General features: G+C 36.7%; 1 protein-coding gene across 2 annotated transcripts in view; it reads left to right on the top strand.

Moving 5' to 3' along the window:
* The window catches only part of GRM7 (glutamate metabotropic receptor 7), an 880,316-nt gene that overhangs the window by 572,040 nt on the left and 280,637 nt on the right, over positions 1 to 27,639 (top strand). For both annotated transcript variants that reach the window (XM_023218573.2, XM_023218571.1), the window contains exons 6-7: positions 15,240 to 15,440; positions 24,196 to 24,335. In XM_023218573.2, the coding sequence (XP_023074341.1) occupies positions 15,240 to 15,440; positions 24,196 to 24,335 (341 nt within the window). The remainder of the gene's footprint in view (positions 1 to 15,239; positions 15,441 to 24,195; positions 24,336 to 27,639) is intronic.

Here is a 27,639-nt window from a genome sequence, read left to right as displayed (position 1 = left end):
TTGTGTTTTTGCATAGCCTAATGCTAGGCTAGGGGCAAGTAGGGAAACTGTACAGAGAGACCAAACTTTGAGAATTAGTATAAGTCTCTTAAATATAACACTTAAGCTAGAATTTGAGAGTAGTAGTTAGCCAGAATGAGAGTTTTTCAAATAGAAGAAAGAGGAAATTAGAATATGCTTGAAATTTGTTTAAAAAAAAAAAGGTAACAGAACGTGAAATATAATGAGAAGGAATGTGGCTCTAAGATGTGACTGGAGGGAGTCAGATCACACTGAGCCTCGTAGACTATGTTGAGGTTCTGATTTCCAAGTAAATGAAGTGGGGAACAGGTGAGGTGTTTCAATCAGGGGAGTGGCATGGCCTCATTTGCAATTTAATGGTAAGTTGACTACTGCATGAAAATTGTGTTAAAGAGGTGCCAGCATAGTCATTGTGAGACCAGTGAGGAGGCCATACAGCAGTCCAGGTGAGATAGGATGATGACTTGGAGAAGGGCAGTGGTTGTGGAGATGGAGGCAAGGAGACAATTGTGCTAAGTATTTGGGAATCCAAATCTCTGTAATTTGGTCATGGATGAGATATGGAGAAATGAGAGCAATCATGACACCCCCATTTCTGGCATACACAGCTGAATGTATCAGTGAGAATCCAAGCAGAAATGATGACTCATTCAAAGGGAATTACTTTTACAGAGTCTCACAAAGGCATAATGTCCAAAAGTGCCAGAAGAGTTTCTTAAGACGGTGAAGGACAATGCAGTACCTCTGGGCGAATAACATAGAGAAACACCACTCCAAACCAGAAAGGGCAAGCAGACAGAATGGTTACCAGAAGCCTAGGAGAACAAATGTAAGGACAGGCTACCTGACAGGGAGGTAGCCAGACCAATAAACAACAGCATCAAATCACCCTCCTGCCCTTTAGTCTTCTGCCTGCGGCTCCCATTGACCAAATTAACCAGATGTCAAAAGGTAAGAGAGCTGTGATTTGTTCATCAAAGAAAGTTTCTCAAGGTGTAGAGAATGGTACCAGGTTCATCTGGGGGACACACAGAGTATATACAGCACAGAAGCTGTCATGTATTTACGTGACCAAGAGCTGGCGGGTAGAAGGGGCAAGAGTTTAATTGTAGACATGTTGAATCCAATACACCCATAAGACATACAACTAAAAGGGTTATGAAGACAACTCAATGTATAGATGGTAGAACTCAGGAGTCTACACCACAGATACAAAGTATAACTTCATCAGTGGTTCATAGTTAATGTCATTAAAATGAATAAAATTTGTCCAAGAAGGAGTGAGTGTGAGGAGAAGGAAAAGATGGATCCCAAACCCTGAGACTCGTATTATAAGGAGGGACATGAACACTGTTGGAAGAAAATTGTCCACGGGTCTCGCATGTTTCTTCACATCTTGTGGGCAGGGACAGTGACCACTTTTGTTCCAGACTACCTTTCCAAGGGCATTTGTATAGCAAACAGCTTTGGAAGTTGGAGATAGTGTTTCTTTTCAGAGCAATATTTACTCTCTGGGATCAAAGACCAGGCTTTCTATGCTCAGAGTCCTCTCCTGTAATGTAGTCCATGGTGTCACCTAGCTCTTTTTCTGTCAGCCTATGTGAACTGGGGCTCGAGGAACCAGAGCCAGAAAAGGCTGATATTCTGGCTACTACTGTTTCTGTGAAAAATAGCACCTTTCATCCCTGCCCCTTGATTCTTATGTCTTCCACCAACACCCAAAACTGTGGCAGGCTAACTTGTAGGCTTGCAGATATGGTGAAATCCCAGACCCTTCACAGTTTGTGACAAACAAGTCAAGACACACAGGGGTTAGGAAAAAAAGGAACAGGAGTTCTTTTTCTGTCATACACAGGGGGAAACAAATTAGAGAATGCAAGTGGCATTGGGAAATAAGAAGGACATTGAGAAACATGGGGCTATGCAAGGGGGAAAAATACTTCTACTTAATAGAGCCCTAGGGGAAGCAGTGTTCACAGCAAACATCCAGGTTTTAGTTAAGGAAGTATTTGAAAACTGGGATAAGGTTGCATTGAGGAGTACTCAGTGTGGATTTGGAGTTCCAGAGAGCACAAAATATTTGGAAAGATGGAGGGAGCTGGTTGTTAAACAATAGAGAACTGGCATACAGGGATGAGAGCTTAGCAGATGTAGGATCAGAGAGGCATGTCCAGTGGGCAGTAAAGCTTCAAAGGGAGCCATGAATGATTTATTTCTGAGAATGTTCTAGAGGAGGGCAGTCACTTGAGCCTAGGAAAATGCAGGTGAACTTTGGAAATGAAATTTCAGTGTAAAGCTATCAACTGTAGCAATACTGAGATACATTCTGACCCTTATTTTGGTAATTTATTTCTGACTGTGGGCTTGGAGACATTGGAAGTAACACAGTGTTCCTTACAGCGTCTAGCCACACAGAGAATATAATGTTTCTCTTTGGGGATGACTACCTTTTATAGATGAAGAAACGATGAGCTTGGGGATGCTATATAATTTGATTTTAGTCACAAATATAATACATGCAGAGGTAGAGTTTCAACCCAGGTTTTTCTCTACCAGCCTGCAAGCTCCTAACTCTTTTACAATGGTTGGATTGATTATAAGAAAAATGGAAGTATCATCACACTAGTTTAAAAATGTTAAGATTTTTGAAGGACTCTTTCCCCATTAAACCGTAGTGGTGACATGAAAGTGTTTTGAACTGAGCCTGGATTTTAAGACAGTGTTCTCAATACTGCTCTACTGAGCATGGCCTTTACATTGCTATTAAATGACTTTCCTTCTGTGGGTAGCAGGGAGTGGTTAGTTGCTAGTCAGGCAAATCATCAAGTTTGTTCTAATGGTGAACTGTCCATTTCAACCTTCTGGTTAGCAGATGGTTACAAATATTTCCTTGTCAGGTCAGCTGTTCTGTTTTTCTTGGGACAAGTGAAATATGACATGCATAATTAGCTCAGAGCCCTCAGAGCCTCCGTGTTGGGAAACATACGGACTCTTTTTCCTCAGTTATGAATATCGTTAGGACTCATGATGAAGAAACCCATCTATTTCATTCTTGAATGACCATGACTACATGGTCAAAAGTATAGTGAAGAGGTAAATGTATATATGTAATTGTCTTAATATAAAATTAATCATTAAAAAAAGCTCACAGGGTATTTATATCATCTTTTCTTGAATAAATTAACTGAAAAAAGTGAAAGCAGTGACAGGTAGAGAAGTAGGGTCTTTAGCCATTTGAGAAGCCAATACATGATAAAGAGCTCAAATATCAAGGCTTAATGTACTGCTATTTTTTCTCCATCTTTGTCTGAAATTACCTGGTCTCTGGAATTATATTCTTCATCCAAACTATCAACTATCTAAGGTGAAGCATTGTAACTTTCCTTTTTCACATTTTTACAGATGTTACTTTCTCATTATTTTATTTCCCTTTTCAGTGCATTCACTTATTCCTTTATCCTCTATTAAACATACCTTTACTGGATGTCCACTGTATGCCAGACCTGGTTTTAGATTCTGGGCATGTAGAAATTTTGAAAACCTAGACCTGCCTTTAGGGTGTTCAGTATATGTGCATGTATATTTTTCCTTCCTGTTTACAGTTGCAATCACTAGAGCTAATCCAATATACCCATAAGACATACAACTAGAGATTAAATGGGTGAAATTATGGCTTTTTAATTTTAATTTTAGCTTAGTTTCAAGAGTACATATGCGGCTTGGTTCTTTAGATAAACTGAGTGTTGTGGGAGTTTGGTGTACATATTATGTTGTCATGCAAGTAATAAGCATAGTGTCTAATACATAGTTTTTCAGTTCTCATCCTCTAGCCTCAAATAGGCCCAAGCCTGTACTGTCCCCTTCTTTGTGTCTATGTGTGCTCAATGTGTAGCTCCCCCTTATAAGTGAGAAAGTTTAATGTTGGGCTTTCTGTTCCTGCATTAGTGTGCTTAGAATAGTGGCCTTCGGTTCCATCCATGTTGCTGCTAAAGGACATTATCTCATTCTTTTTTTTAATGGATGTACAGTATTCCATGGTGTATATGTACCACATTTTCTTTATCCAGTCTACCACTGATGGGAATCCAGGTGAGTGCCATGTCTTTGCTATTGTGAATAGTGCTGCCATGAACATGTGTGTGCATGTATCTTTATGTTAGAACAATTTATGTTCCTTTGGGTATATACCTGGTAATGGGATTATTTGGTCAAATGGTAATTCTGTTTTAAGTTCTTTGAGAAATGACCAAACTGCTTTCCACAGTGGCTGAACTAATTTACATTCACACCAGAAGTGTGTAAGCATTGCCTTTTTTTCTGCAACCTCACCGGCATCTGACCATTTAATAATAGCCATTCTGACTGGTGTGAGATGGCATCTAATTATGGTTTTGATTTACATTTCTCTAATGATTAGTGATGTTGAGCATTTTTTCATGTGTTTTGACCATGAATATGTCTTCTTTTAAAAAGTGTCTGTTCATGTCCTTTGCCCACTTTTTAATAAGATTATTTGGTTTCTGCTTGTTAATTTGTTTAAGTTCATTATAGATTCTGGATATTAGACCTTTGGTTGGATGTGTACATTGAAAATATTTTCTCCAATTTTTTGGGTTGTCTGTTTACTCCATTGATGGTTTCTTTTGCTATGTAGAAGCTCTTTAGTTTAAATAGGTCACATTTGTCCATGTTTGTTACAACTGCGTTTGTTATCTTCATAAAATTTTTGACAGGGCCTATATCTAGAATGGCATTTCCAAATTTTCTTAAAGAGTTTTTATAGTTTTAAGTTTTACATTTAAGTTTTTATATATCTTAGGTTAATTTTTGTATATGGTATAAGGAGGTGGTACAATTTCAATCTTCTGCATATGGCTAACCAGTTATCCCAGCACCATTTATTGAATGAATCCTTTCCCTATTGGTCTTTTTTGTCACCTTTGTCAAAGATCAGATGGCTGTAAGTGTGCAGCTTTATTTTTGGGCTCTCTATGCTTTTCCATTGGTCTATGTGTCTGTTTTTGTGCCAGTACCATGCTGTTTGGTTTACTGTAGCCTTATAGTATAGCTTGAAGTTGTGTAATGTAATGCCTTCAGTTTTGTTCTTTTTGCTTAGGATTGCCTTGGCTATTTGGGCTCTTTTTGGTTCCATGTGACTTTTAGATTAGTTTTTTTTTTTTTTTTTTTTTTTTTTTTGTAATTCTGTGAAGAATATCGTTGGTAGTTGGGTAGAAATAGCATTTAATTTGCAAATTGCTTTGGGCATTATGGCCATTTTAACAATATTGATTTTTCCTATTCATGGACATAGAATGTTTTTCTATTTGTTTGTGTCATCTCTTATTTCTTTCAGCAGTGTTTTGTAATTGTTGTTTTAGAGGTCTTTCACCTCCCTGGTTAGCTATGTTCCTCAGTACTTTTTGTGACTGTTGTGAATGAGATTACATTCTTGATTTGGTACTGAGCTTGGATGCTATTGATGTATAGAAATGCTACTAATTTTTGTATATTGATTTTGTATCCAGAAACTTTGCTGAAATTGTTCTGGAAGCTTTTGGGCTGAGACTATGGGGTCTTGTAGGAATGAATTCACAGCATCTTCAAACAAAGATAGTTTGATTTCATTTCCTTCAAATGCCTTTTGTATCTTTCTCTTGCCTGATTGCTCTAACTAGGACTTTCAAGTATGACTTTTCTAAAAATAAACTTTGATAAAACTGATGATTCTGAAATATCATTTCAAATTCTGAAGTGAGATGAATTCCCTTATGTTTTATCTATGTGCTTAAGGAGGTGAAGGGGCATGGTACCAGTGAGATGCAATCATTCCATCCCAACAGCATACCTAGGTTTCATCCAGGAAGGGGCTAAAATCATGTAGGAGTTAGATGAACCTTCCCATATGCCATAGCTTCTGCAATATGCATGCCCCTTAATTAGATACATGGGAAGCACATTAATCCAAGAGCATCTGTAAGGCCTGACATGAGAGTGGAAACCCTGGTTTTCAGCAGAAGTATTTGAGTAGAACTGTGAAAGCTGACAACATGTTGTATTATTATTTATATCTGTATCCCTCATCTTTTAGTAGAGTCTCTGGTACATGGTAGATATCCTTAGATGCAACTAACTTCATCTCCTCTCTTGCATCCCCCGCACACTCTCCCTGTTTCCCCCTTATATCATCTTGATCTTCTTTTTTTTCTTCCTCCTTTTCATTTCTGTCCTCCTCCTCCTCCTCTTCTTTTTATTCTACTTCCTCCTCCTCTTTTTCTGGTCTTCTCCCTCTTTTATTTTTATTTTCATGAGCATCATCTGATCCTTCAGACCAACACAAAAGCAGAAAGAATAGTGTAATGAATCACCATGTATCCTTCACTGAACCCCAACAGCTGTCAATATCTGGCCAATTTATTTTTACATATACCCTATACATATTTTTTTCCCTCACCATTGGCCAGTTCAAAGTAAACCTTTACATATGATTTTATTTTAAATACTTCAGCATGCAACTCTGAGAGATAATTGCTCTCAAAAAATGTGTAACACACACAAAAGACAATAGTTCATTATCATCATTGAATAGCTAGTCTCTCCCTTCTCTCATAAATGTCTTTATAAAATTGTTTTTTTCACATCAGGATCTAAATACATTGTACATTTCACATTTATTTGATATGTTTCTCAATTTTTTTTGTAACCTAAATATGTTTCCTTCTTTTCTTTTTACTTCTTGCCATTTGTCAGAACAGTTCTGTGAGAATGAGATTTTACTTTTGATTTATATTTTCTGCATTTCCTGTAAATTAATGCATAGATCCAGAGCTTGATCAGGTTTATGTCTCTCTCTTTCTTTCTTTCTGTGTTTATATGGTTATGTATTTGACAGAATTTCTACAAGGTGGTGGTATACATTTAGTATTGCATCACATTAGAAGACACATAAAATCGTTTCTTAATTTTGTGTGTTATTAACATAAGGAATGAGAGTAGTTATATTTAGAAGAGGGAATATCCTAGGCGCAAGACTACAAGGTGACATTTTCCTTTCTACTTTGAAAACTTATGTTTTTGTGAAGGTTTTTTGTTGTTGTTGGTTTACATGGCTACATATGTATATAATGCCATTTTCCAAACTAACAAACAGAAAACTGGCTATGTCAGGAACAAAACAGGAGGAGGAAAAAAGATTAAGCTATGATTCCAGTGTTGTGAACCTGATCTATTCACTGCAAAGTTCCCATCATCCTTTTATCTCATGCTTTTAGCAACTATTGATGATAATTGAACAGATCCACTATTTCATCTGGCTTCTTAATGCTTTTGTGAATAAACAGATACATGAATGTCCTAAAAGTTCAACCTGAATACAACTCCTGGGATGGCATAAACAGAGTTTCAGAGTGGTACAACCTCCTTATTGAAGGAGGTTTGGCTGAGGAATGAGTTAAGAGGACAGGCATCTATAGAGACGTTTCTTTAAGTCAGTTCTAGAAAGAATACTTTTTCAATGATTCTATGGCTTGTAGAAGAGGACCAATCAAAATTGTTGAAGTAGAAAATTGGCTTAAGAAAGCTTAGGAGAAGGAAATCTATGTAAGACATTGAAACTGAATCTATGTGCTTCTTTAGGAAACCATATAGTTTTGTTTGTTTGTCTGGTAAAAAGGTATGTTAAGTTTTCTTATGTCAGTTTTAGTAGCAAACAGTGTTTTTACCTTTACTGAACTGATTAGCATTACCCCCAACAAATTGCTCTTGGCCATAAAGTCCTTGGTGGAGTCTCTCAGGACACCTTTCACATGTTTGGAGTGTGTAAACACGAGATGGAAACATTCCTCCATTCAACCTCAGTCTCTGTGTACATTGTACCTAAACACATCCTCATCATCCACCCCCTGCTCCCAACACATGTTTATTCACTGCATGTATATTTTCTTCTACATACCTGGAAATTGAAAATGGAATTGCAGAAGAAAACACAGTTTTATTTTATTTTATTTTTAAGTGAAATAATTATTTTTAAGTGAAACAGTTTTAAGTGAAAATGAATAGCTCTCCAGGAAGCATCCTAGTTGAAAAATGCTTAGAAATAATGGGTTTTGGCTAGACATTTTTTTTCCTTTGCTGTAATTCTTTTTGAATCTTTAGCAGAGCACTCAGTACTTCTACTGCAGAACATTAGGATGTTAATGGTTCAATTGCAATCAAATTTTGGTCATTTAAGCTGGAAGATCAATGGTTAAGTCATCTGGCCTTTTTGCGTTGTTTTCTTCATTCCTCTGCCAGCCTTTTGTTAGTTGTTCTGGGCATTAACTTTTCCACCCAAAGAGAAGTCAAGCAAGAATACAATGGTGGTTGTCAAAACCATCCATTTCCTCCTTGCAGGAAATTCTGCTGAAACATTCAGTAGGTATAAGAGGATGTAAATAAAAATAATGGCCGGCATGAACTTTTAGATTACTTATGACCCTAAACTAATATCGAAAATGAAAAGAATTAAAGGGGAGTGGGGGTGGAAGGACAAGTGTGTCGCTTTTTCCTGTGTGGCTAGGGAAGAAACCATTTGGCTCATTTTTTATAATGTGCAACGAAGTAACAGAGAGGCAAGAAATGGAAGACAAATGGAGAAAATATTATTAATAGTACTTGTCACAGAAGGGTGCTGTGAGGGTTAAAAAGTCAAACCATGAAAAGTGCTTCCACAGGGCCTGGTGCCCAGAAAGTTCGCAATGAACACGTGCTGCCGGTGGTGCTATGACCCACTGTGAACCCCAGCATTCTTTCCAGGAGTCGTTCATCACATTCAATTCTCACTCATCTTCACCTGCAAATAGAGGCACAGCAATACTGCAGACATTTTGGCTCATTCCAGACCTTCTGACTTTGCTTCTATTGATAATTCTCACAAGGCCATAGGATTTTACTCTGGGATTCTCTAAATGTGGATACTATGAAAGATGGCACTAAAGTAAACTTCAATATAACACAGAATCTTAGTTTTCCATTAATATTCATTTTATAAAGAGAAATGCATACCCTTGAAGGGGAACAGTACCCAGTCAACAGAGTTATTTATCTATTTATCTTTAAATTTATCTTTAAATATTACAAAGCTGCAGCAGCTTTGTAATAAGACTTGCTAGGTTACTGTAGCACTTTTAGAACCCAGCAACATTCTGTAACACTCCAGGATATCCACCCTGCTGTCCGTATGTCCCCTGCACCCAGAATATAGCAGTTTGTCACAAATGAAATATGCCCTGACTCTCTTTTCAAAGCTCTTGTAATATATTCAATTACTATTTATTAAGGCATTTATCATTTACAATAGATCCAAACATTAATATTTAAGTTAATTATATGCTATTACTACTCAGGACTTCAGCCTCAAGAAATATTTAAGTTTGAGGCTTTACATTCAATAAAATTATGTAATGCAAAGTCTAAAAGCACTGCCAGCACAAGCGTACACAGCTTCAGATCAGACTTTCCAAAGAAATCACTTCAATTAATATTTGAAATAAAAATTTCAATTATTCATTCCTTTAAAAGCACATGAGAAGCCTTACGCCAGTTGTTCAAATCTGCTGACTCTTTCTAGCATCTGTGTGTCTCAGTGTACATTAGTAAACATCTTTGATTTGTTTTCTCACCTAACCATAACTCCATCTCTCTTTCTTTTGGTTTTCCTTTGGAAACATGATTTTTTTTTTTTTTTTTTTTTTTTTTTTTTTGAGACGGAGTCTCATTCTGTAGCCCAGGCTGAAGTGCAGTGGCACAATCTTAGCTCACTGCAGCCTCTGCCTCCTGGGTTCAAGGCAATTCTGTTTCAGCATCTCGAGTAGCTGGAATTTCAGGCACGCGCCACCAGCCTGGCTAATTTTTGTATTTTTGGTATAGACGAGGTTTTACCATGTTGGCCAGGCTGGTCTCGAGCTCCTGACCTCAGGTGATCCGCCCACTTCGGCCTCCCAAAGTGCTGGGATTCTGGCTACCATGCCTGGCCAGGATTTTTTTTTTTTTTTTTTTTTTTATTAACAGTTTCAAATCCATTATATCTTTCATTTTCCATATCTTTTTTATCCTAATAATTTGCTGATACATTTTATCTAAGGCATATATTCTGAGGAAGCAGTAAGCTGAAATGGGCAAATTAAACAGGTATTTCAAAGAAAAGACCATAGCATGACCATTAGAAATTCTGAGAGTGAAAGAATTTATGGGTTATTCTTATGTAATGCAACTGACAATTAATTCAACAGAAGGTTAAAAGAGTGTGCCTTTTAAAGATAAATACTGGACTCTTTGGGCAAAAGTAAGAATAGAGAAGAAAATCAGGAGACTTGAAAAGGTAAGCTTTGCATACCAGAGAGGAAAAAGATAATGCTTCAGAGTTCTCATTTTACCTAAATTGCAGACTCTTTCCTAGAAAATGTAATGAAAAGGATGAACTTCCTCCAAATAAAGAATATAATAATGTCTCATTAAATCACAGAGATCAAAACAATGTCCTGTTAACAGAGAATTAATTGAAAAAAAAAAGCTGCTTTTTCTTTGGTCCACTTCACGCTATGTTGTTGAAAATATTTCTTAACACTGTATTTCAGTGTGTGTGTGGGTGTGTTTAATGCTAGTCCCTTAGAATTTTGTAAATGGGTATTTGAATAAGAAGTGTAGTATTTAAATAAACCTGGAAAATATTGACAATCAAGCTTTAGTAAGTGGCTGAACCATTTCATGTATTACTTGGAAGACCTAGCAGAGGGTGATTTCAAGTTTGGCTAACTCACGGTTCAGTTGCATTTTCACTTCACTATCAAGTATTTACCCTGTTGTCATCGGTTTGCTATCATTTCTTCAGGACTACAAAATTACTAGAGTAGTTGCAGGGTGTGTGGACAGGTTGCGGTGTGGGGGATTTTTGATACAATTGACTAATCTCTTTGTAAGAATAAATAAACTTTCTCAGAAATTCTCCAGCAAACTCTTTCTTTATATCTCACTGGCTAGAAGTGTATACTATCCCATGTTCCTACACCAGTCCTTGCAGAGGAGATTGGATTGGCTTAGACAAATCAGGATTAACTCAGTGAAAAGTCCAGAAATCCTCACTCCCATTGGTGGCCTCCAATATCTGAACAGAATCAGATTTCGGTTGGGAGACAAGGAGTTGGGATGGTATATGAGTAGTCAAAGACTCTGAGATTGGCAAATAATTGTGACTGCCATACTAAGGAAAATAAAGCTTAAATCCTTTTTATGAAACATAAACTTGTCACTTCTGATTTTATTGATATAAGGCTACATTTTCAAGTCCTATTAGCTCCAAAGACAAATTTAATGCATAAATCTTCTCAGAACCTTTAATATGTTAACATACCTGGAGACTCTCTGAGAAAGGGATAAAGCCTGCAATGTTTCACAGATAATAAAATATTTTATTATGTAAAATAATGCAATTATTTTTCAAGGCATTCTTCCCAGGATGATTGTCTTTATTAGTATAGTTTGGAAATGGCTCCCCTCAATTATTAGTCTGAACCTATTTCATAGTGTATATTTTATAATGGTCAAAATGCCTCCAAGATTGCTTTTTCTAAGTTCTATAAAAAATAAGAGAAATTTATAAAGTAGCAGGTTATAAAATTAATATTAAAAATGAATAGCCTTGTAAAATAAATATAGTAAAATGGTAATATTAGAATTTAGTTAGTGGGTTCACTCTAAAGTTCTTTTAACCTTGCTCTATGTTTGAAATTTTTCATAACAGAATGTTGGAAAACAGTAAAACAGCCACAATGTAGCAAAGAGTAGCTTTTATATATACGATGAAATACCAATAAAACGATTCATGAAAAATAACACCACACTTATAATAGCAAAAATGAATAAAACATCGTGGATAACTTTGCAAGAAACATTCAAAACCTGTATGAGAAAACTTTGAACACTATTGAGAGAAGCAAAAGTAGACTTGAGCAAATGAAGGTATAGATAGGAAGATTCAACCTCAGCAAGGCTTCTGTTCTAGGCGAGTTTATTTTTAAATACAATGAAAACCCAATGAAAGGACCACCACGTTGCTAGATTTTCTTTCTGAAGATAATGGTTAATAAATTTTATTTGAGGAAATAAATTATTCAGAAAAATCTTTAAAAATCAACAAATCTGGCACAGAGGGACTTGCTGTGTCAGTTATTAAAACATGTTATAAAGCCTTTATAAGTGAAACTCTGGTTTGGTGCATGGATAGAGAAAGTAAACCATGAAACAGATTTTAAAAATCCGTAAATGGACCCAGTCATGTGGAAATTTAACATATAGTAAAGGCAGAACTTCAAATCAGCAAGAGAAGGCGAACTGTCATATATTGCAATAACTGCATAGCTGTATGGTAAAAGATAAAATTTTGATTCATTTCTCACATTGCATAACAAAATACATTCCAAGTGAGTCAGATATTTAACTTAAAAAATTATATGAGTACTAAGAGAAAACATGGATGAAAACTTCTGTACTCTGGAAGTGGGCTCATTTTTTCTAACTGTGATTCAAAATCCAGATGTATTAAGAGAAAACTAAAACAATACATTGTATTCAAAAAAATAATAAATTTTTATTTGGAAAAAGATACCTAAAGGAGGTAAAAGATTAATGACAAAGTGGGAAAAATATTTGCAACTTAATCTCAAAGAGTTAATATATCTAATTAATTTTAAATACAGAAGAAAATGGCCAGTAATTTTTTATCAGAATTGGCTTCTTTATGAACAGTTTACAAAAACAAGAAACAAGTTGCATCTTTCCTTATGACAGAAGCTCAATTTCCTTTATAACAAGAAAAATGCAAATAAAAATACACTGGGGTAGCATTTCTCACGTACCTGATTGACGCAAATTTAAGTTTGACAGCATACTCTGTTGCTGAGGTTGCAGAGAAACAAACATTTTCATCCATTGCTGGTGGGATAGCAAAATGATGTGATCCTTTTACAGTGCAGTTTGCCAATATATATTAAAAAAATACACATGCATTTACCCTTTGACAAAGCTCTTCTACTTCTCAAAATTCTTCCCCAAAATACTCAGGCAAAAACTGAAAAACACATACAAGTATATGCAGAAGGCTGTTCTATACTTTTTAGACTATTAGTTAGACATGATTGTTATTCTAAGAATGTTATCTGTATATTATGGGATAAAGCAAATGAATAATCATAGCGATATCATTGAGAACCAAGATTTTCCTCATGAGAGAAAGGAAGTAGAGATTTAAGAGTGTCAAGGTTAAGCAAAAACTCTGTAGTCCTGAATTTGAATGCGAAGTAGCTGCATAAATTCATGATAAATTTTATCTTTTTTAAAAAAATCCTATACTATATACACTGAAAAACCCTAGATCCTGTGACAGGAAGTGAGCATAAAATTGATTTGGTATTTAAATGAGATACATATAAAACACAGCTCTCTGGCATATGAGATATTAATGGTGCTCTGAAATGGAAAAATACAAATTCAAGTAAATTTGGGAAATTCTAAATTTCCCTCTTGGAGACTACATTTTATGTATAATGTTAAATGTTCTGGAAAAGTCTCTCAGTGAAGAAACCTAAAACTTTTTAGCACAGTGGCTGTTGGGAAACCTTTGTGTGTTTTGTAGGAAAAGGGGTTGAGGTTGTAGAACTCTTATTGTTTCTTCACTACATAAATGTGCCATAGAAAACAATTTGGAAAATATTGATGTGAAAGTGAAATGCAATTTGTGGATAATTATTCTCCATAGAGGGACAGAGGTCTAGAGAGAGCTGCTGGTGTCATGTACTTAATGAATGCATAATTTAATGCAACAAGTGTTATTTAATATCTACTAGATGCTAAATGCTATGTTCAATGGTGGGGATCCAAGGGTAAAAACAAGAAAAATGTCTTGGACACCTGGTAGAGCAGTAAAATATGATTCTATTGACAATGCTATAAGCAAGTTTTGAATTGTTTTATGGGAATGTTGAATTGCAATTGAGTGCCTCAGTGTGACAAACAGTTGGGAATTAAGTATGATGGTGGAAGCAAAGAGGAAGGATCTCCCTGCAAAGTAAACAGTGTGAGCAAAGATAGTTTAACAGCAACAATAGTCACACCTATGTGGAAGAGTAAAGGAAAATAAATGTGAGAGGGTAGGCAGGGCCCAGGTAATGAGAAGAATGTGGGCGTTGGGATCTAACAAGCCTGGGCCATCATCATTGCTCTACCTGTAAATGACCTTTGGAAGGTGATTTAATGTCTATAAGGCTCAACTTTCCCATCAGTATCATAAGGAGAAAAAAAAATACCTCACAAAGTGATGATGACATAAAAATTCCACATCCACAGCTTTCAACACAGTGTGGGGACTTAGTCAATATCAGTTGTTATCATCATTAGGCAGATGGGAGCAAAATGATAAATATCCGCTGTTACCAGTAAAAGGGATCTGGATTTAATCTGTAGGCAGTAGAGAGCCATTGAAGGATTATTAGTGTGGGAATGGTGGGACTAACTCAATAGTTTGTAAAGGTGAATATGGAGGAATGAATGGATGAAAGGAGACATTGAGCTTTGCACCTGATGGAAAATGGTAGGAGGCATAAATAGGCCGTTGGTGGAGTGTTTGAAACTCTTCAGTATTTCACAGGTAGAACTGCTAGAATTTATTAGACTTACATACGTGAGAGCAGGGACTGTGAAAGAGAAGAGAAAGGAAACTGACATCAGTGTTTCTAGCCTGAGCATCTGAATCTCCAGTAATACTAACAATTGAGACAGGCGACAGTTGAGACGGTACAATAGGTATGTAGAAGGTAATGAGTTCAGGTGTGGAATTTAGTTTGTTTTCTGTCATTATCCAGTTGATCTTTCTAGAGTAAGCAAGCTTTTCAGACTTGAGTGTGGCAACCCAGCTTCTAATCTCAAAGATCCTTTTATTCTAAGGGACCACTATATTTTGAATAGCAGGTAAGGTGTCACAAAGTAAAATACTACAAGCTATTAGAGAAACCTAATGTGGTAGCTGGATATGGATACCAGCTGGCTATCGCTTGGTAGGCAAATGTGACTTGAATTACTGTAGTTGTCGAAGCAGTGTTTTCTTGAAGCATAATTGAAAATTTACTTTTAAATTTAGACATTCTACTCAATGCCAATTTGTGTGTGTGTGTGTTTCTTGTTTTAATGTGCAGGACAGGAGAGAATTGGAAAAGATTCCAACTATGAGCAGGAGGGTAAAGTCCAGTTTGTGATTGACGCGGTCTATGCTATGGCTCATGCCCTTCACCACATGAACAAGGATCTCTGTGCTGACTACCGGGGTGTCTGTCCAGAGATGGAGCAAGCTGGAGGCAAGAAGTTGCTGAAGTATATCCGCAATGTTAACTTCAATGGTGAGTCTCCAAAAATCCATCCTTTTTGGAATCCTAAGTGTTGGCATTCTGTTTCATAAGTTTTAAATTTTTATTATGATTTGCTTTAAAATATGTGTCAAAACTTGCTTGATTATAAAAGTTTAAATGACTGAATCAATGCATGAATGAGCAAATGAATGGAAGAATGAATTACAATATATTTGGGAGGTTATGGTTTGGTCTCGTTTTCTTGAAATAGAGATTTTTTTTTTTTTTTTTTTTACACAGCCAAATTCTTCTTTGGTGAATTTAGGTGGGTATGGGATGGAAGAGGAAGGGAAAGGAGCAGTTGCTGTAGGTACCTCGGAATATGGAAAAACTGAAGCCGTTTTTCCTCTGCTCTCATACCACAACAAGAATTCACGCAGAAGACTTCCATGACCAAATGTCAGGGGAGAGTTTTCCCCCACACACCAAGCTAGCAATAAATTCTGCAGTGGACATAAGCTGAGTGTCCTCTACTTCAATTCCTACATGATGTATCTGGCATGCTATCGAGCCCCACAAATTGGAGGCTTGGTTCCCAAGACTCCTCCCCTTGCCACTTCCAATGACAGTGGCAAACCCTAAGTTGCTTCGTCTGTGCTTCCAATGGGCTGGCTATAAACTGGAGTTTTCACAATCCTCTCCTCAGGTTTGATTACTTTCCTAGAGTAACTCACAGAACTCAGTAAAACACTTACTTAAATCTATGACAAAGGGTATTTTAAAGGATACAAATAAACCTCCAGATGAAGAGATCCATAGGCCAAGGTCTGAAGGGGTCCTGAGAGCAGGAGCTTCTGTCCCCATGGAGTTGGGGTGTGCTGGCCTCCCCTGCACACAGATGAGTTATTGCTTACCTTCCTGTCAGCCTCCATGTGTTCAGCTCTCTGAACCTTGTCCTCTTGGGCCTTTTATGAAGATTTCATTGAATAGGCATGATCGATAACCGTGAAGAAATGTGATTGGACACAAAGGATATACTCTAATACTAACAGGCTAAGCAGTGATACCCAGCAAAGCCTGTCTGTCCACATCTTTCTTGGTCTATCTGTGCAGCATTTCTTCCTCCAGGGTATGGGACAGGACTGTTCTAAAATGAGGGTCTGATGGCCTGTTAACAAAAAGGTGGAGGAAGGTTAGAATCCTACCTTAGGCTGGTAGAAGGAGGGCAGGAGAAGTTTGGAAAGAGAAATTGTTTTCTGAGGCCTAAAGTGCCCCAACATTATAACAAAGGTTATGGTAATTATGAGCCAAGAACCATAAATGAAAAGCTACGCACGCGCGCGCACACACACACACACACACACTTATAAAGTAACATCACAATACTCAAGTTAATAGACGTAATGTTTGTAATTTGCCACATCAACCATATTTCAAGTTTTAAACTTATTTCTCAAAGTACAAAACTCTTTTATAAATTGATAGGTTACCTAAAATATGTGGGTAGAGATAGGTGAAAAAATGCGCCAATAGGATAAAAGGAATAGGAGGAAGCACACTCTGATAATATCTATTTGAATAATCTCAACTCTTACAACATCTTAATGTTTCACATGCCAAGAATTAAATAACTATACTCGAATGTATAAGCAATGCAACATTCAACACGGACAATAACAAATTATCTTATAAATTACATAACTAAAGTGAAGGAGAGTGAGGAAGAAATCATGAATGCAGGTAATTTTGGAAAATAGTATTTGACTATATAAAACTGAAGACAAAAATAACTGTACACGTACATTGGACAATATCTAGTAAATCTGTGTTTTTATCACAATTCTGAAGCTAATCTATGTATATAATAGGACTGAGAAAATAATTATATATATTGTGAATAATGAGAGCCATTTTTCTCATTATCTAAGATAGAAACCACTAATAAGGAATGAGGGCAATCTAGAATGAACCCTGTTGTGTTGGATTATAATATGTATGGTTTTTAATAAACATGCAATGGGTAAATATAGAAGTAAATTTTATATGTGTATTATATATACCAATTCTGCCTGGCTCTGTTCCCTGAGAGGGCCTGAGAGCAATGATACACAGGTAAAAATGAACACATCTAGCACACAGATATTATTTATAAATACCATTGTCAAATTAAAAAGGTAGAAGAACCCTTAAAGAATGGTTGGGACCAGGGAATCCTGGGGCAGGGAAAACCCAAAATAAGCTTGAAGCATGCTGTGCCAGAATACAAGAAAGTTCTCAAAAACTGAAGGGATCATGTTGAAAGGGCACAGAAACTAAATTGGAAGAGATCCCATTGGCCAACTCTGGGATCCCAGTGGATTATAACTCATAAAATAACATAAATAACCATGAGTCCATACTGATATCAATAAACACTTGAACTAATTAAACAAATGCAAGAGAATAGGCAGCATGATGGAATAAAGTTAAGATGGAAATACAGAGTTGCCTTTTAGTAAAGACCTAAGTAGTAATTTTTTTAGGCAAGAATCATGGGATGCTAAAAGTATGGGGTTACAATATGATGAGAAACAAGATATTTGCATAGCATCAAAGTACCTTCCATCAAGATATATATGAATAACCAAAAAGAAAATAGTAGCTCTGTAGTGGAGAAACCTGGGAGATAGCACTTAAAACAGGTGATCAAGGTGGACATCATCACTAATGAGACTTATGAACATTGTGTGCCTTTTGATACGATACAGTGGCATGATTACAGCATCACTTCTGAGGTTTTACTGCCGAAAAGTATACCTTAAACCTAATTTTAAGGAAACATCAAGCAAATCCAAGTTAAAAGATGTTTTATAAAATCACTGGCAAGTACTTTTCTAAAGTGTCCAGGAGAATAATAGATAAAGGAACTGTTTCTGACTCAAAGAGACCAATAAAGTATTACTATCAAATGTAATGTGGAAATATTAATTAATCCTATGCTAGAAAAACCACTAATGGGAAGGTGGAGGAATTTTAATAACATTTGCAGATTAGTTTCAATAGTATTCTATCAGTGTTAATTTCCTGGTTTGGATATAGTATGGTTTTAAAAAACTCTTTACTTTTTTCTCCTAATAACAACTCATTTAAAACCACAACATGGTATCAATCTTTCAGGAGTTACCTAGTATCTGAATGAAGAGGAGGCACATTCCATATGGGGATCAATAGTTTCCTACTTTAGATGGAGAGAAAGAGGGTCAACTATAAGTTATGTTCTTTCTGTATTTTTTCTTGATGTTACAGAATCTCCTAATATTTGTATAACCAATTTTCCCAGAGTCAAACAAATATAAATTTTAATTTTTTTCAATCATTGTATTTCATATGCTGACATCAATTTCTGGATTTTTTATTCTGGTTCATGGATATGTGTGACCATTCGTAACACTAACAACAAAAATAAAATTTGTTTGGTAAGTTTTCTTAATGGTTCTTCCCTGATTCTTCTTTTAGAGAATGATTATAGACCCATTATGTCAAGAGGGGATTGTCTGTTGACAAGCCAGAATAGCTGAGCTATTAATAGGGCTTGTGCTTATTAAGTGGTTATTGTGTGACAGAAACTGCTAAACGTTTTATGCATTGGCTTATTTTATCTTTAAAACATCATAATGGTTTAGGATGCTATTTTTTTTTCCTTTTTTTTTTTTTAACAGGTAAGGAAACTGATTCATGAGGAACTTAAGAATTACGATGTTCAAATCCATACAGCTAGGTAGCGATGATGTTACATTTGAGAAACAGGACAACTAAGTCCACAATCTGCTTCCTTGAATGTTAATCAAGTTGCTGAGAGCAAGGGCTTCCTGCATCATTCCTGCTGCTGCCTCTTAGATCTGAGGTCGCATGGGAATTTCAGGAAGGGCTAATTTTTTCTCTTTTGTGTGTGTGTGTGTGTGTTTTTTTTTTTTTTTTTTTTTTTTTTTTGGTCATCATTGTAATCATACTCTATGGTCAACAAAATCTTCTTTCTCTGAGGATATCTTTTTCTTCCATATGACAGCTAAGAGACTTCTGGCTCCTAAGACACTGCAGTACTCATGGATGACAAGGCTCAAAAGTTTTGTAAAGCAAAGAAACTGTGCTAAATTTAATCAGTGGGTCCTATGTCACTTTAAGTGAGCAAAGATTAGAGGGGAAAAGAACTTGACATGTTTTACTCATTCAATTTTCTGACTTTTGGTTAAAAAATCAAATCTTAGAGAAAAAATATTTGCCTAAGACTCCAGAGACAGATCTAGAACTCAAGTCTTTTTCCAATCCATTGTGAAAAATTTAAACTTTATTTTGCATGTTTTAGGAGGGTTTGATTTTTCTTTGTCTCAGTAAGCTTGAGTTTATGTTTCGCAGTTACTTTAGTACAAAGTTTGCTGTATAGATAGGAGTTTTGTTCACAGCAGAGTATAATTTAACAGTTCTGGTCTTCATATTTGCCAAAGTAGCAGTTTAAGAAATGACAATATCGTACCCTAAAGGTGTTTGATACAGTTTCATCAAGTGTTTAGCCTCCTCTTATGCATTGAGGAAAGAAATGGGTAATTTATCATGCCTAGATATTTTTCCTGCAACCCAAATCCATGCAAAGTCCCAAGCCTAAATTCATTTTAGTTACCTTTATGTTGGCCCATCCAACCATATGGCAATACTTACAAATATAAACTTAACAAATTTGGTGTCTTGATTATAAAATCTCAAATAATAGCTATAGAATGAAGGATTTCATCCGAAGCATGTCTGTACTTCAATTTACTGGTTTCTAGAAAACAAATTGGAGTAGGTTATATTTTGTAGAGATGGCAGATCTCACATGCTCTTTTTGCAATATGATGTTAGCTTTCCTTCATCAAGAGGTGAGATCTATTTTTCCTCCCTTTGAGTGAGCCTGTGATTAATTTGAAGTAGCACTGTGACTTCTAAGGCAAAATAGTTTTGTCTAGTTTTGTTGGAACATTTGGACTATGAACATGGGTACCATGCTGGGCGGAAGCCTAGATGCCCCACTGACAGGCCACATGTAGCCACATGTTCTGGCTACAACCCCAGCTGAGGGTCCCACCTGTTAGCTAATATCAACTGTCAGACATGAGAGCCTCAAGTTGCCCCAGCTGCCATGAGTGGACCAGAGAGCTGCTGTCCCCACAGAGCTCTGACCAAATTACGAAATAAGTGTTGTCACTGTTTTGAGTACTAATATTCAGAGTGGTTTCTTGGGCAGAAAGAGATAACAGGAACCCCAAACAAATGTAACGTTCCTGGAATCTGTACATGGTTTGGTAAAATGAGAACAGAAAATGTGTCAGGTAAATACGTTGATGCAGAAGACTATTTTATTATCTGGGCTATCTGAGTCTCTATTCCTTCTCTGTCCAAGAAGAAAGAAATTCAGAGACTCTCATCCAGTAGGAGAGATTTCAGACTTCAGTACAATCTGTTATCTGTCCTTTACTGTCTGTTACCCATCTTGTCAGGTGGCCCTATTTCTTTTGCCCTGGTGTACTTGCATCTTGGCTCTAATGCCTTGTGGGCATCTCTGTGGGGAATCATTTCCCCATTGGTGAATTCTTTACCTCCTCTGGACCTTTTTAAAATATAGAGTTCATTGAACACAATGCTTCTTATTCTCTTTTGAGAAGTTAATGGATGCTGTTAAAAAGGAGATGTGGGGATTTAAAAACTGGAAATAATAAGACAGCTGCATTAGAGAATCCATCAAAAAGGTCAAAGCCACACAACGTGCTATTACAAGTCATCACTTAGATAAAGTATTCAGCTCTTCTGCCTTAATTTTTTTAAACCGGAACTTTAATGAGAATGGAAAGGGCATGACAAGACCATTTCTTCTAACAAAGATTGCAAGAAGGGAGAAAGTTTAGGTGAGGGGGCCCATTCTGATGAATATGTAGCTGGTGCACTTGAATTCCTCTGGAGCCCCACGCCTGCAATAGTCTTCCTCTCTCCTCTCAAAGACTATGAAAAGCTCAAATCGTACTGTTTAATGAATAGAAGCTGTAGAATTACAGCAAAGCACAACATGAATCCTACCATCCAATGTGAAAGAAAAAGGTGAGTATCTGAATAAAAATGTCTTCGTGCAAACTGACAGGATTCTCATTTCTTTGCTAATAACATATGAAATCCAGATTTTATTTCTTTTTCTTAGATACTCGCAAGGCTTGTTGAAATCAGAAATCCAATATTAAAAATCTTTTGTTGTTACTGATGTTTTTGTTGTCATTATTTTCTTCCTATATTGGAAAGACTTGTGTAGGTTCTTACACACAGCAGGTTTAAGAGATCCCTATTATGATAAAGTGGGTGCCTTTGTGGTCTTTGGGGGTAGCGTCTAGGTAAAAGACAGAAAAAATAAATTGAAATGGTGATTTGGCCACACACAGATTCAGCTGTTGACTCAAATTGGCTGGACCAAAGCAGTGTTGCTCATAGGAGATCAGTGTCCACTCCCAGAGCTCTAGCTTGCTGTTTGGAAAATAAAAAATGTTTATAATGATGGAGAAATTTAAATTAGATACCAGTTAGGTATGAGCACTTAGCCAGCAGGTGGGGAGCAGAAAGGGAGGAAGGAGCTAGTGTGCCAAAGTCTTTATTGGGGTTCAGGGCTTGTATTAATCCAAGACATGCCCAATACTGTGTAATTTATAAAGAAAAAGAAGTTTAATGTACTCACAGTCCCATGAAGCTGGGGAAGCCTCACAATTATGGTGGAAGACGAAAGGCATGTCTTTACATGGTGGCAGGCAAGAGAAATTGAGAGTCAAGCAAAAGGGGAAATCCCTCTTAAAGCCATCAGATATGGTGAGACTCATTCACTACCACAAGAACAGTATGGGGGTAACAGCCTGCATAATCCAATTATGTCCCACTGGGTCCCTCCCACAACACATGAGAATTATGGGAGCTACTTGTCAAGATGAGATTTGAGTGGGGACACAGCCAAACCATATCAGGGAATTACTTAGGTATGTTTCCTGTGACAGAGTTGGATTTGTTAACTTGAAGAGTGTGTGAGTATAAGCAAAGGAACTCAGTAGCTCATTCTTGGTAGTTCCAGGAGCAGAGTAAGCCACTCAAGTTGTTCAGGTTATAGAGCCCTGTTTGTCTAGAACACAAAAACAGGAAATGGGTGAAGACTGCCTTCAAATATGTAGAGCAAGGGTGACAAGACAGAGACAGGATGAGATGGATACCGAGGCAATTTGAATATTCATATTCAAATGAGAGTTATGACAGCATCTTAACCAGACAGGGAAAAATATGCTTAAAATAGTTTAAAAAAAAAAAAAAAAAAAAGCCAAACCTTGAGGAAGCAGCCATGATGTTGAGAACATCCCCACACAAACAACTAACTCAACACAAGAATGATGCTAAAATATGTGTTCAATAGATGGTAATGATTTTTTATAGTTTTTATAATTGTTTTATTTGCTTATGCCTCAAAACCAGATATAACAATGCTTTCAGCTCCCCAGACAAATGTATTTTTCATTGCACCAAAGTTGCCCTCTTCTAACTGGTATCCAATTTTAATTTCTCTGTCACTATAAATTTCTTTTTTTTTTTTCCCGAAACAGCAAGCTGGGGCTCACATTGGGAGAGGACACTGACATTCTCGGAGCAGCATTGCTTTGGTGCCGCCAAATTTGGGTCAGTGGCTGAAACTGTGTGTGGCCAAAGAACCATTTCAGTTTGTAAATGGCAGGAAATAGAGCATTGTTTTCTGCTGGGAATATTGGTCCAGTATTAGCCTACAGACAGATAGCAGTCATATATCATGTTATCATGTGGCCAGTGGTATTTTTTCCAAGTTCCAGAGGATCATGAAAGAAACAGAACTCAGTTACTGAATGTTTTGTGATTCTTTTGTAACTGTTGCTGAAACTAACCAAAACTCATGTCTTGCATTATTTGTATATTGTTTTCCAGTTGTTCTATGGGGTTAATATTAAGGATTCTTTACTCATCCAATCGTATACACTTATATATTGAGTATGGATGGATAGATACAGATGTAGATATAGGTATATATGCTTAATAAATATATTGGTTCTTTAAAATTAACTCCAAAGTCTAATTCTGCCAAAATAATTGATTGTGTCTTAAGATAGACATTTTAAGAAGATCCAAATGAGAAATTGAGAAAGAAACCAATATTTATTTTAAATAAATAAACATTGCCTGCCAAACACACTGCTAGATGTTTTACCCTGTTAATTATATAAATTAGAAATAACCAGCAAAAATATTTAAAATAGAATGAGTAGAAAAATACATTTAAGTACATTTTTCTTATTTAATTCTTGTTTTCTAAATAGCGTTTCTCTTTTAATATTAATTTGCTATTTTTGAAATTGTTTGACCACAATTTAGTGTTAGATGGAAAGTAAAATAATAGTCAAAATCATCATCATCCAGAGCATAATAAAGTTAAGGCTGTCTCTTAAAAATAATGCATATAGTTTTTATTCCTCAGAAAGGGGAAAATACTAGAATAAAATTTTAGGAAATATTGAGAAACAGTGAAACTATTCAAAAGGAGAAGCAGTCTTCCACCTTCTATAATTAAAATCCATAGGCCATAGTGATAAATTGCCTATGAATTCCAGGGGCCGTTTTGGGGGACCTATTAAAGGGGATATCTACTAACTACCTTGCTCCTCAGCAAGTCTCTAGCCTGTCACCCATAGTACAAGAGATATAAGGAATCTTGTTTAACTTTAGAATTTTTCATTTTTTCTGTCTTCCTTAGGTAGTGCTGGCACTCCAGTGATGTTTAACAAGAACGGGGATGCACCTGGCCGTTACGACATCTTTCAGTACCAGACCACAAACACCAGCAACCCGGGTTACCGTCTGATCGGGCAGTGGACAGACGAACTTCAGCTCAATGTGAGTTCTGCCTGCTTCCCTTCTTCCCTTGTTGAGATGAATGAACAGACTTAATTTGCTCAGTTATACAAATGATTTTTGTTTAATGTTTGTGTGCATATACAAGTGGGCATGCAATTTGTTGTGGGCATCAAGAGGAACTGATATCCAATAATAATGATGGTGATGATGATGATGGGAAATGTGCATTGAGTTTTGTGCATTATATTCATCACCTGTGTGAATTATCTCATTTAATCTGAGATGGAGTTACTTAGCAAACAGGTTACTACTTAACAATTTCACAAGATCCTTCTCTTGGTTAAACTTTTTATTTCTTCTGCCTCCTCCAATTCCTTGCTTCCTTTTTCTTCTTTATTTGGTGGTACTGATTTTTTAATTAGTATTTTGAGACATTTGAGTGTATCACTTTATGTGAGATTTATAATGGGATTATCTGAGTAATTGCACTGCTTCCCATTTTTGTAACCTCTCCCACTTTCTATAAAACGTGACCTTAAGTAAGCAGCCACTTCCTTTCATGAGATTATATCAAATCCATCAGCCAATGCCCCAGCTCCAAAACAATCAAAAAATTCTCTCTTAGCCTTTTTGTTCTATTCAGGCCTTGAAATAATTGGATAAGACTCATCCACACTGGGGAGGGTAATTTGCTTTACTCACCTTCTGATTCTAATCTTCATCTAATCCAGAAACCTCACAGACACTCTTAGAATATTTGACCAACTATCAGGGCACTCCATGGCAAAGTAGAACATAAGATTAACCATCACAGTCTCTATCCTAGAAAATTCCTTTAATGTCTTTTGTAAAGCAATAAATTATGCCATTAGCCTTTATTAGTCTATAACTCAGGAGGTACTTTTTGAATTATTGAGAACAAGGCTTCTTGGGTGTGGAAAGCAAATCCATTTCTTGGGAAGTGGAAGGTTATGTCGTGGTTTCTAAGAAGAAAGGGTTGTTCACATAGGGAGGGCTGAAGCCACTACAGGCCAATGACCTCATTTACACACAGCCTTAGCCTAGACCTGCTTTTGCACCTGTCCAGTTCTCCCCATCGTGAGGTGCACCATACACATGAACTGGCACTAAAATTGGGTCCAAAGGATTATACTCTGGCATCCAGGAATGGTTGGAATCAACAGGTACCATCCATGGCTTATATAAATGCAAACGGCCAAGATCAAAAGAGAAGCTAAGGTTATTCTGAATCCAAGGCACACTAAACTTGCAAGTAAAAGGAGAAAATAAAAACAACACAAACAAAAATCTAAAAGGTAAACTCAAGGGGTAGTAATCAAAAGCAGAATTAAAGCAGTATAACCTGGATGACACACTCAAAGTGTGTTTTTATTGGGTGCTGCCATGTGATATGAAGATGGGCCTGCCAAAACTAAAGGTAGAGAATCAAGGTCTTTGGGACATAGGTGAAGTGCTCAGGGCTTATTGTAAGACCCAATGGATTAAATAGCTTCATTAATTTTTGCCAGCATAAACCCTGCACTCTTGTTAAATTTCTGGCACATTTAATTTGTCCAATATCCATAAGAGTTCCCAAGTAGCATTCACCACCTTCAGATGGGATCTTACATGGGGGTTCTTAAGCACACTATTTTAAGAACAAACATTAACACTGGTTTATTTTTATTTGTTTGGTTTGTATTTTATCCTTTATAAGAATTGCATTTGATTAGCTATTCAGCAAGTTTTTGTTGTTTGTTTGGTTTTGGTTTTAAACAGCTATCAAGTTAGAAGCACTGCACGAGTCATATGCGTAGGTACACAGTGGAGATGAAACAAATGTGGTCCCTGTTCTTACGCAATTCAGCATCTAGGATAGAGTTACATGGTACACAGCAAACAGATACGTACATGGAAATACTGAAGTATGATAATGGAAAAGGTGGTAGATAGGATAATGGAGGTAGAAAAGGAAGGATCTACTGCAAGATAAGCCAGCAATGTGAAAACTAGATGTGAAAACTAGATGGCTGATGTGGTGATGATTTAATCAGCAAGGGAAATGAGAGGAAGGGTAAGAGGAGATGTTAGAGCAATAGGTAAGAGCCATATTCATGCAATCCCTTGTGTGTCATGATACATTTTAAACATTTTATTCTGAGTGCATTTAAAAGCCACTAAGAAGTACTAAGCAAGGAAGTGAGGGAGTAGCTGCATCAAATTTAGGAATAAAATTACTTTGGCTGCTGGGAAGATAATAGAGGGGGCAAAAGTAGCAGCAGAAAGACCAATTATGAGTGTATTGCAGGTGTCTAGCTAGAATAGGGTGGCTAAGTGAGGTGGTTCTCAAACTTCAGTGTGCATCAGAGCCATCTGGAGGGCTTGTACCAGCACATATTGCCCAGTCCTGCTCTCAGATAACTTGATTCAGAAGAACTAGAGGTGTGGGAAACCTCAATATTTGCTTTTATCAGAAGTCATTGGGCAATGTTGATGTCCCTTTGAGGACCACTGGCTCAGGGACATGATAGTGAAGATGAAGCCAAATGAACGGGATACGTATGTAACATGAGGCACTCTGTGGATGATGGCAACACATCAGATGGAGGCTGCTGGGAGTAGAAGGGAGAAAATCAAGCATCCCAGTTGGGATTCTTACATATGTGAGACTTCTTAAATATACTACAGTCAAAATGAAATGGATATAGGTCTGAAGCTCAGACAACAGTTGTGAGTCATAATTATAAAACAATGTAAACTGTTAACCTATAAATGGTCTTTAAATCCATTACGAAGAGAGTAAGAAAAAAGCAGAGACCCCAAGGCCTTGAAAACCTCATAGAAAATGACACAATTCCAGCCGGGCGCAGTGGCTTATGCCTGTAATGCCAACACTTTGGGAGGCTGAGGTGGGCAGATCACGAGGTCAGGAGTTTGAGACCAGCCAGCCCGGTCAACATAATGAAATCCCGTCTCTACTAAAAATACAAAAAAAAAAAAAAAAAAAAAAATTAACTGAGCGTGGTGGTGTGCGACTGTAATCCCAGCTACTTGGGAGACTGAGGCAGGAGAATCACTTGAACCCCGGAGGCAGAGGTTGCAGTGAGCCGAGATCATGCCACTGCACTCCAGCCCTGGCAAGAGTGTGAGATTCCATCTCAAAAAAAAAAAAGGAAGAAAGAAAAGAAAAGAAAATGACACAATTCCGTTCCAACTGCTCCAAATACTTAGTTTAAAATATTCTGTTTAATTGGCCCAGAGATTTGGACTAACCATATATGTTCGATTTTTGTTTGGGTTTATGCTAGCTAAAACAGGGGTTCATTCTTGGCTTGGAACTAAG

Source organism: Piliocolobus tephrosceles, chromosome 2, assembly GCF_002776525.5.
Source record: "Piliocolobus tephrosceles isolate RC106 chromosome 2, ASM277652v3, whole genome shotgun sequence".
In the NCBI taxonomy this organism is placed as follows: Eukaryota; Metazoa; Chordata; class Mammalia; order Primates; family Cercopithecidae; genus Piliocolobus; species Piliocolobus tephrosceles.
This window is presented reverse-complemented; position numbering and strand designations above follow the sequence as displayed.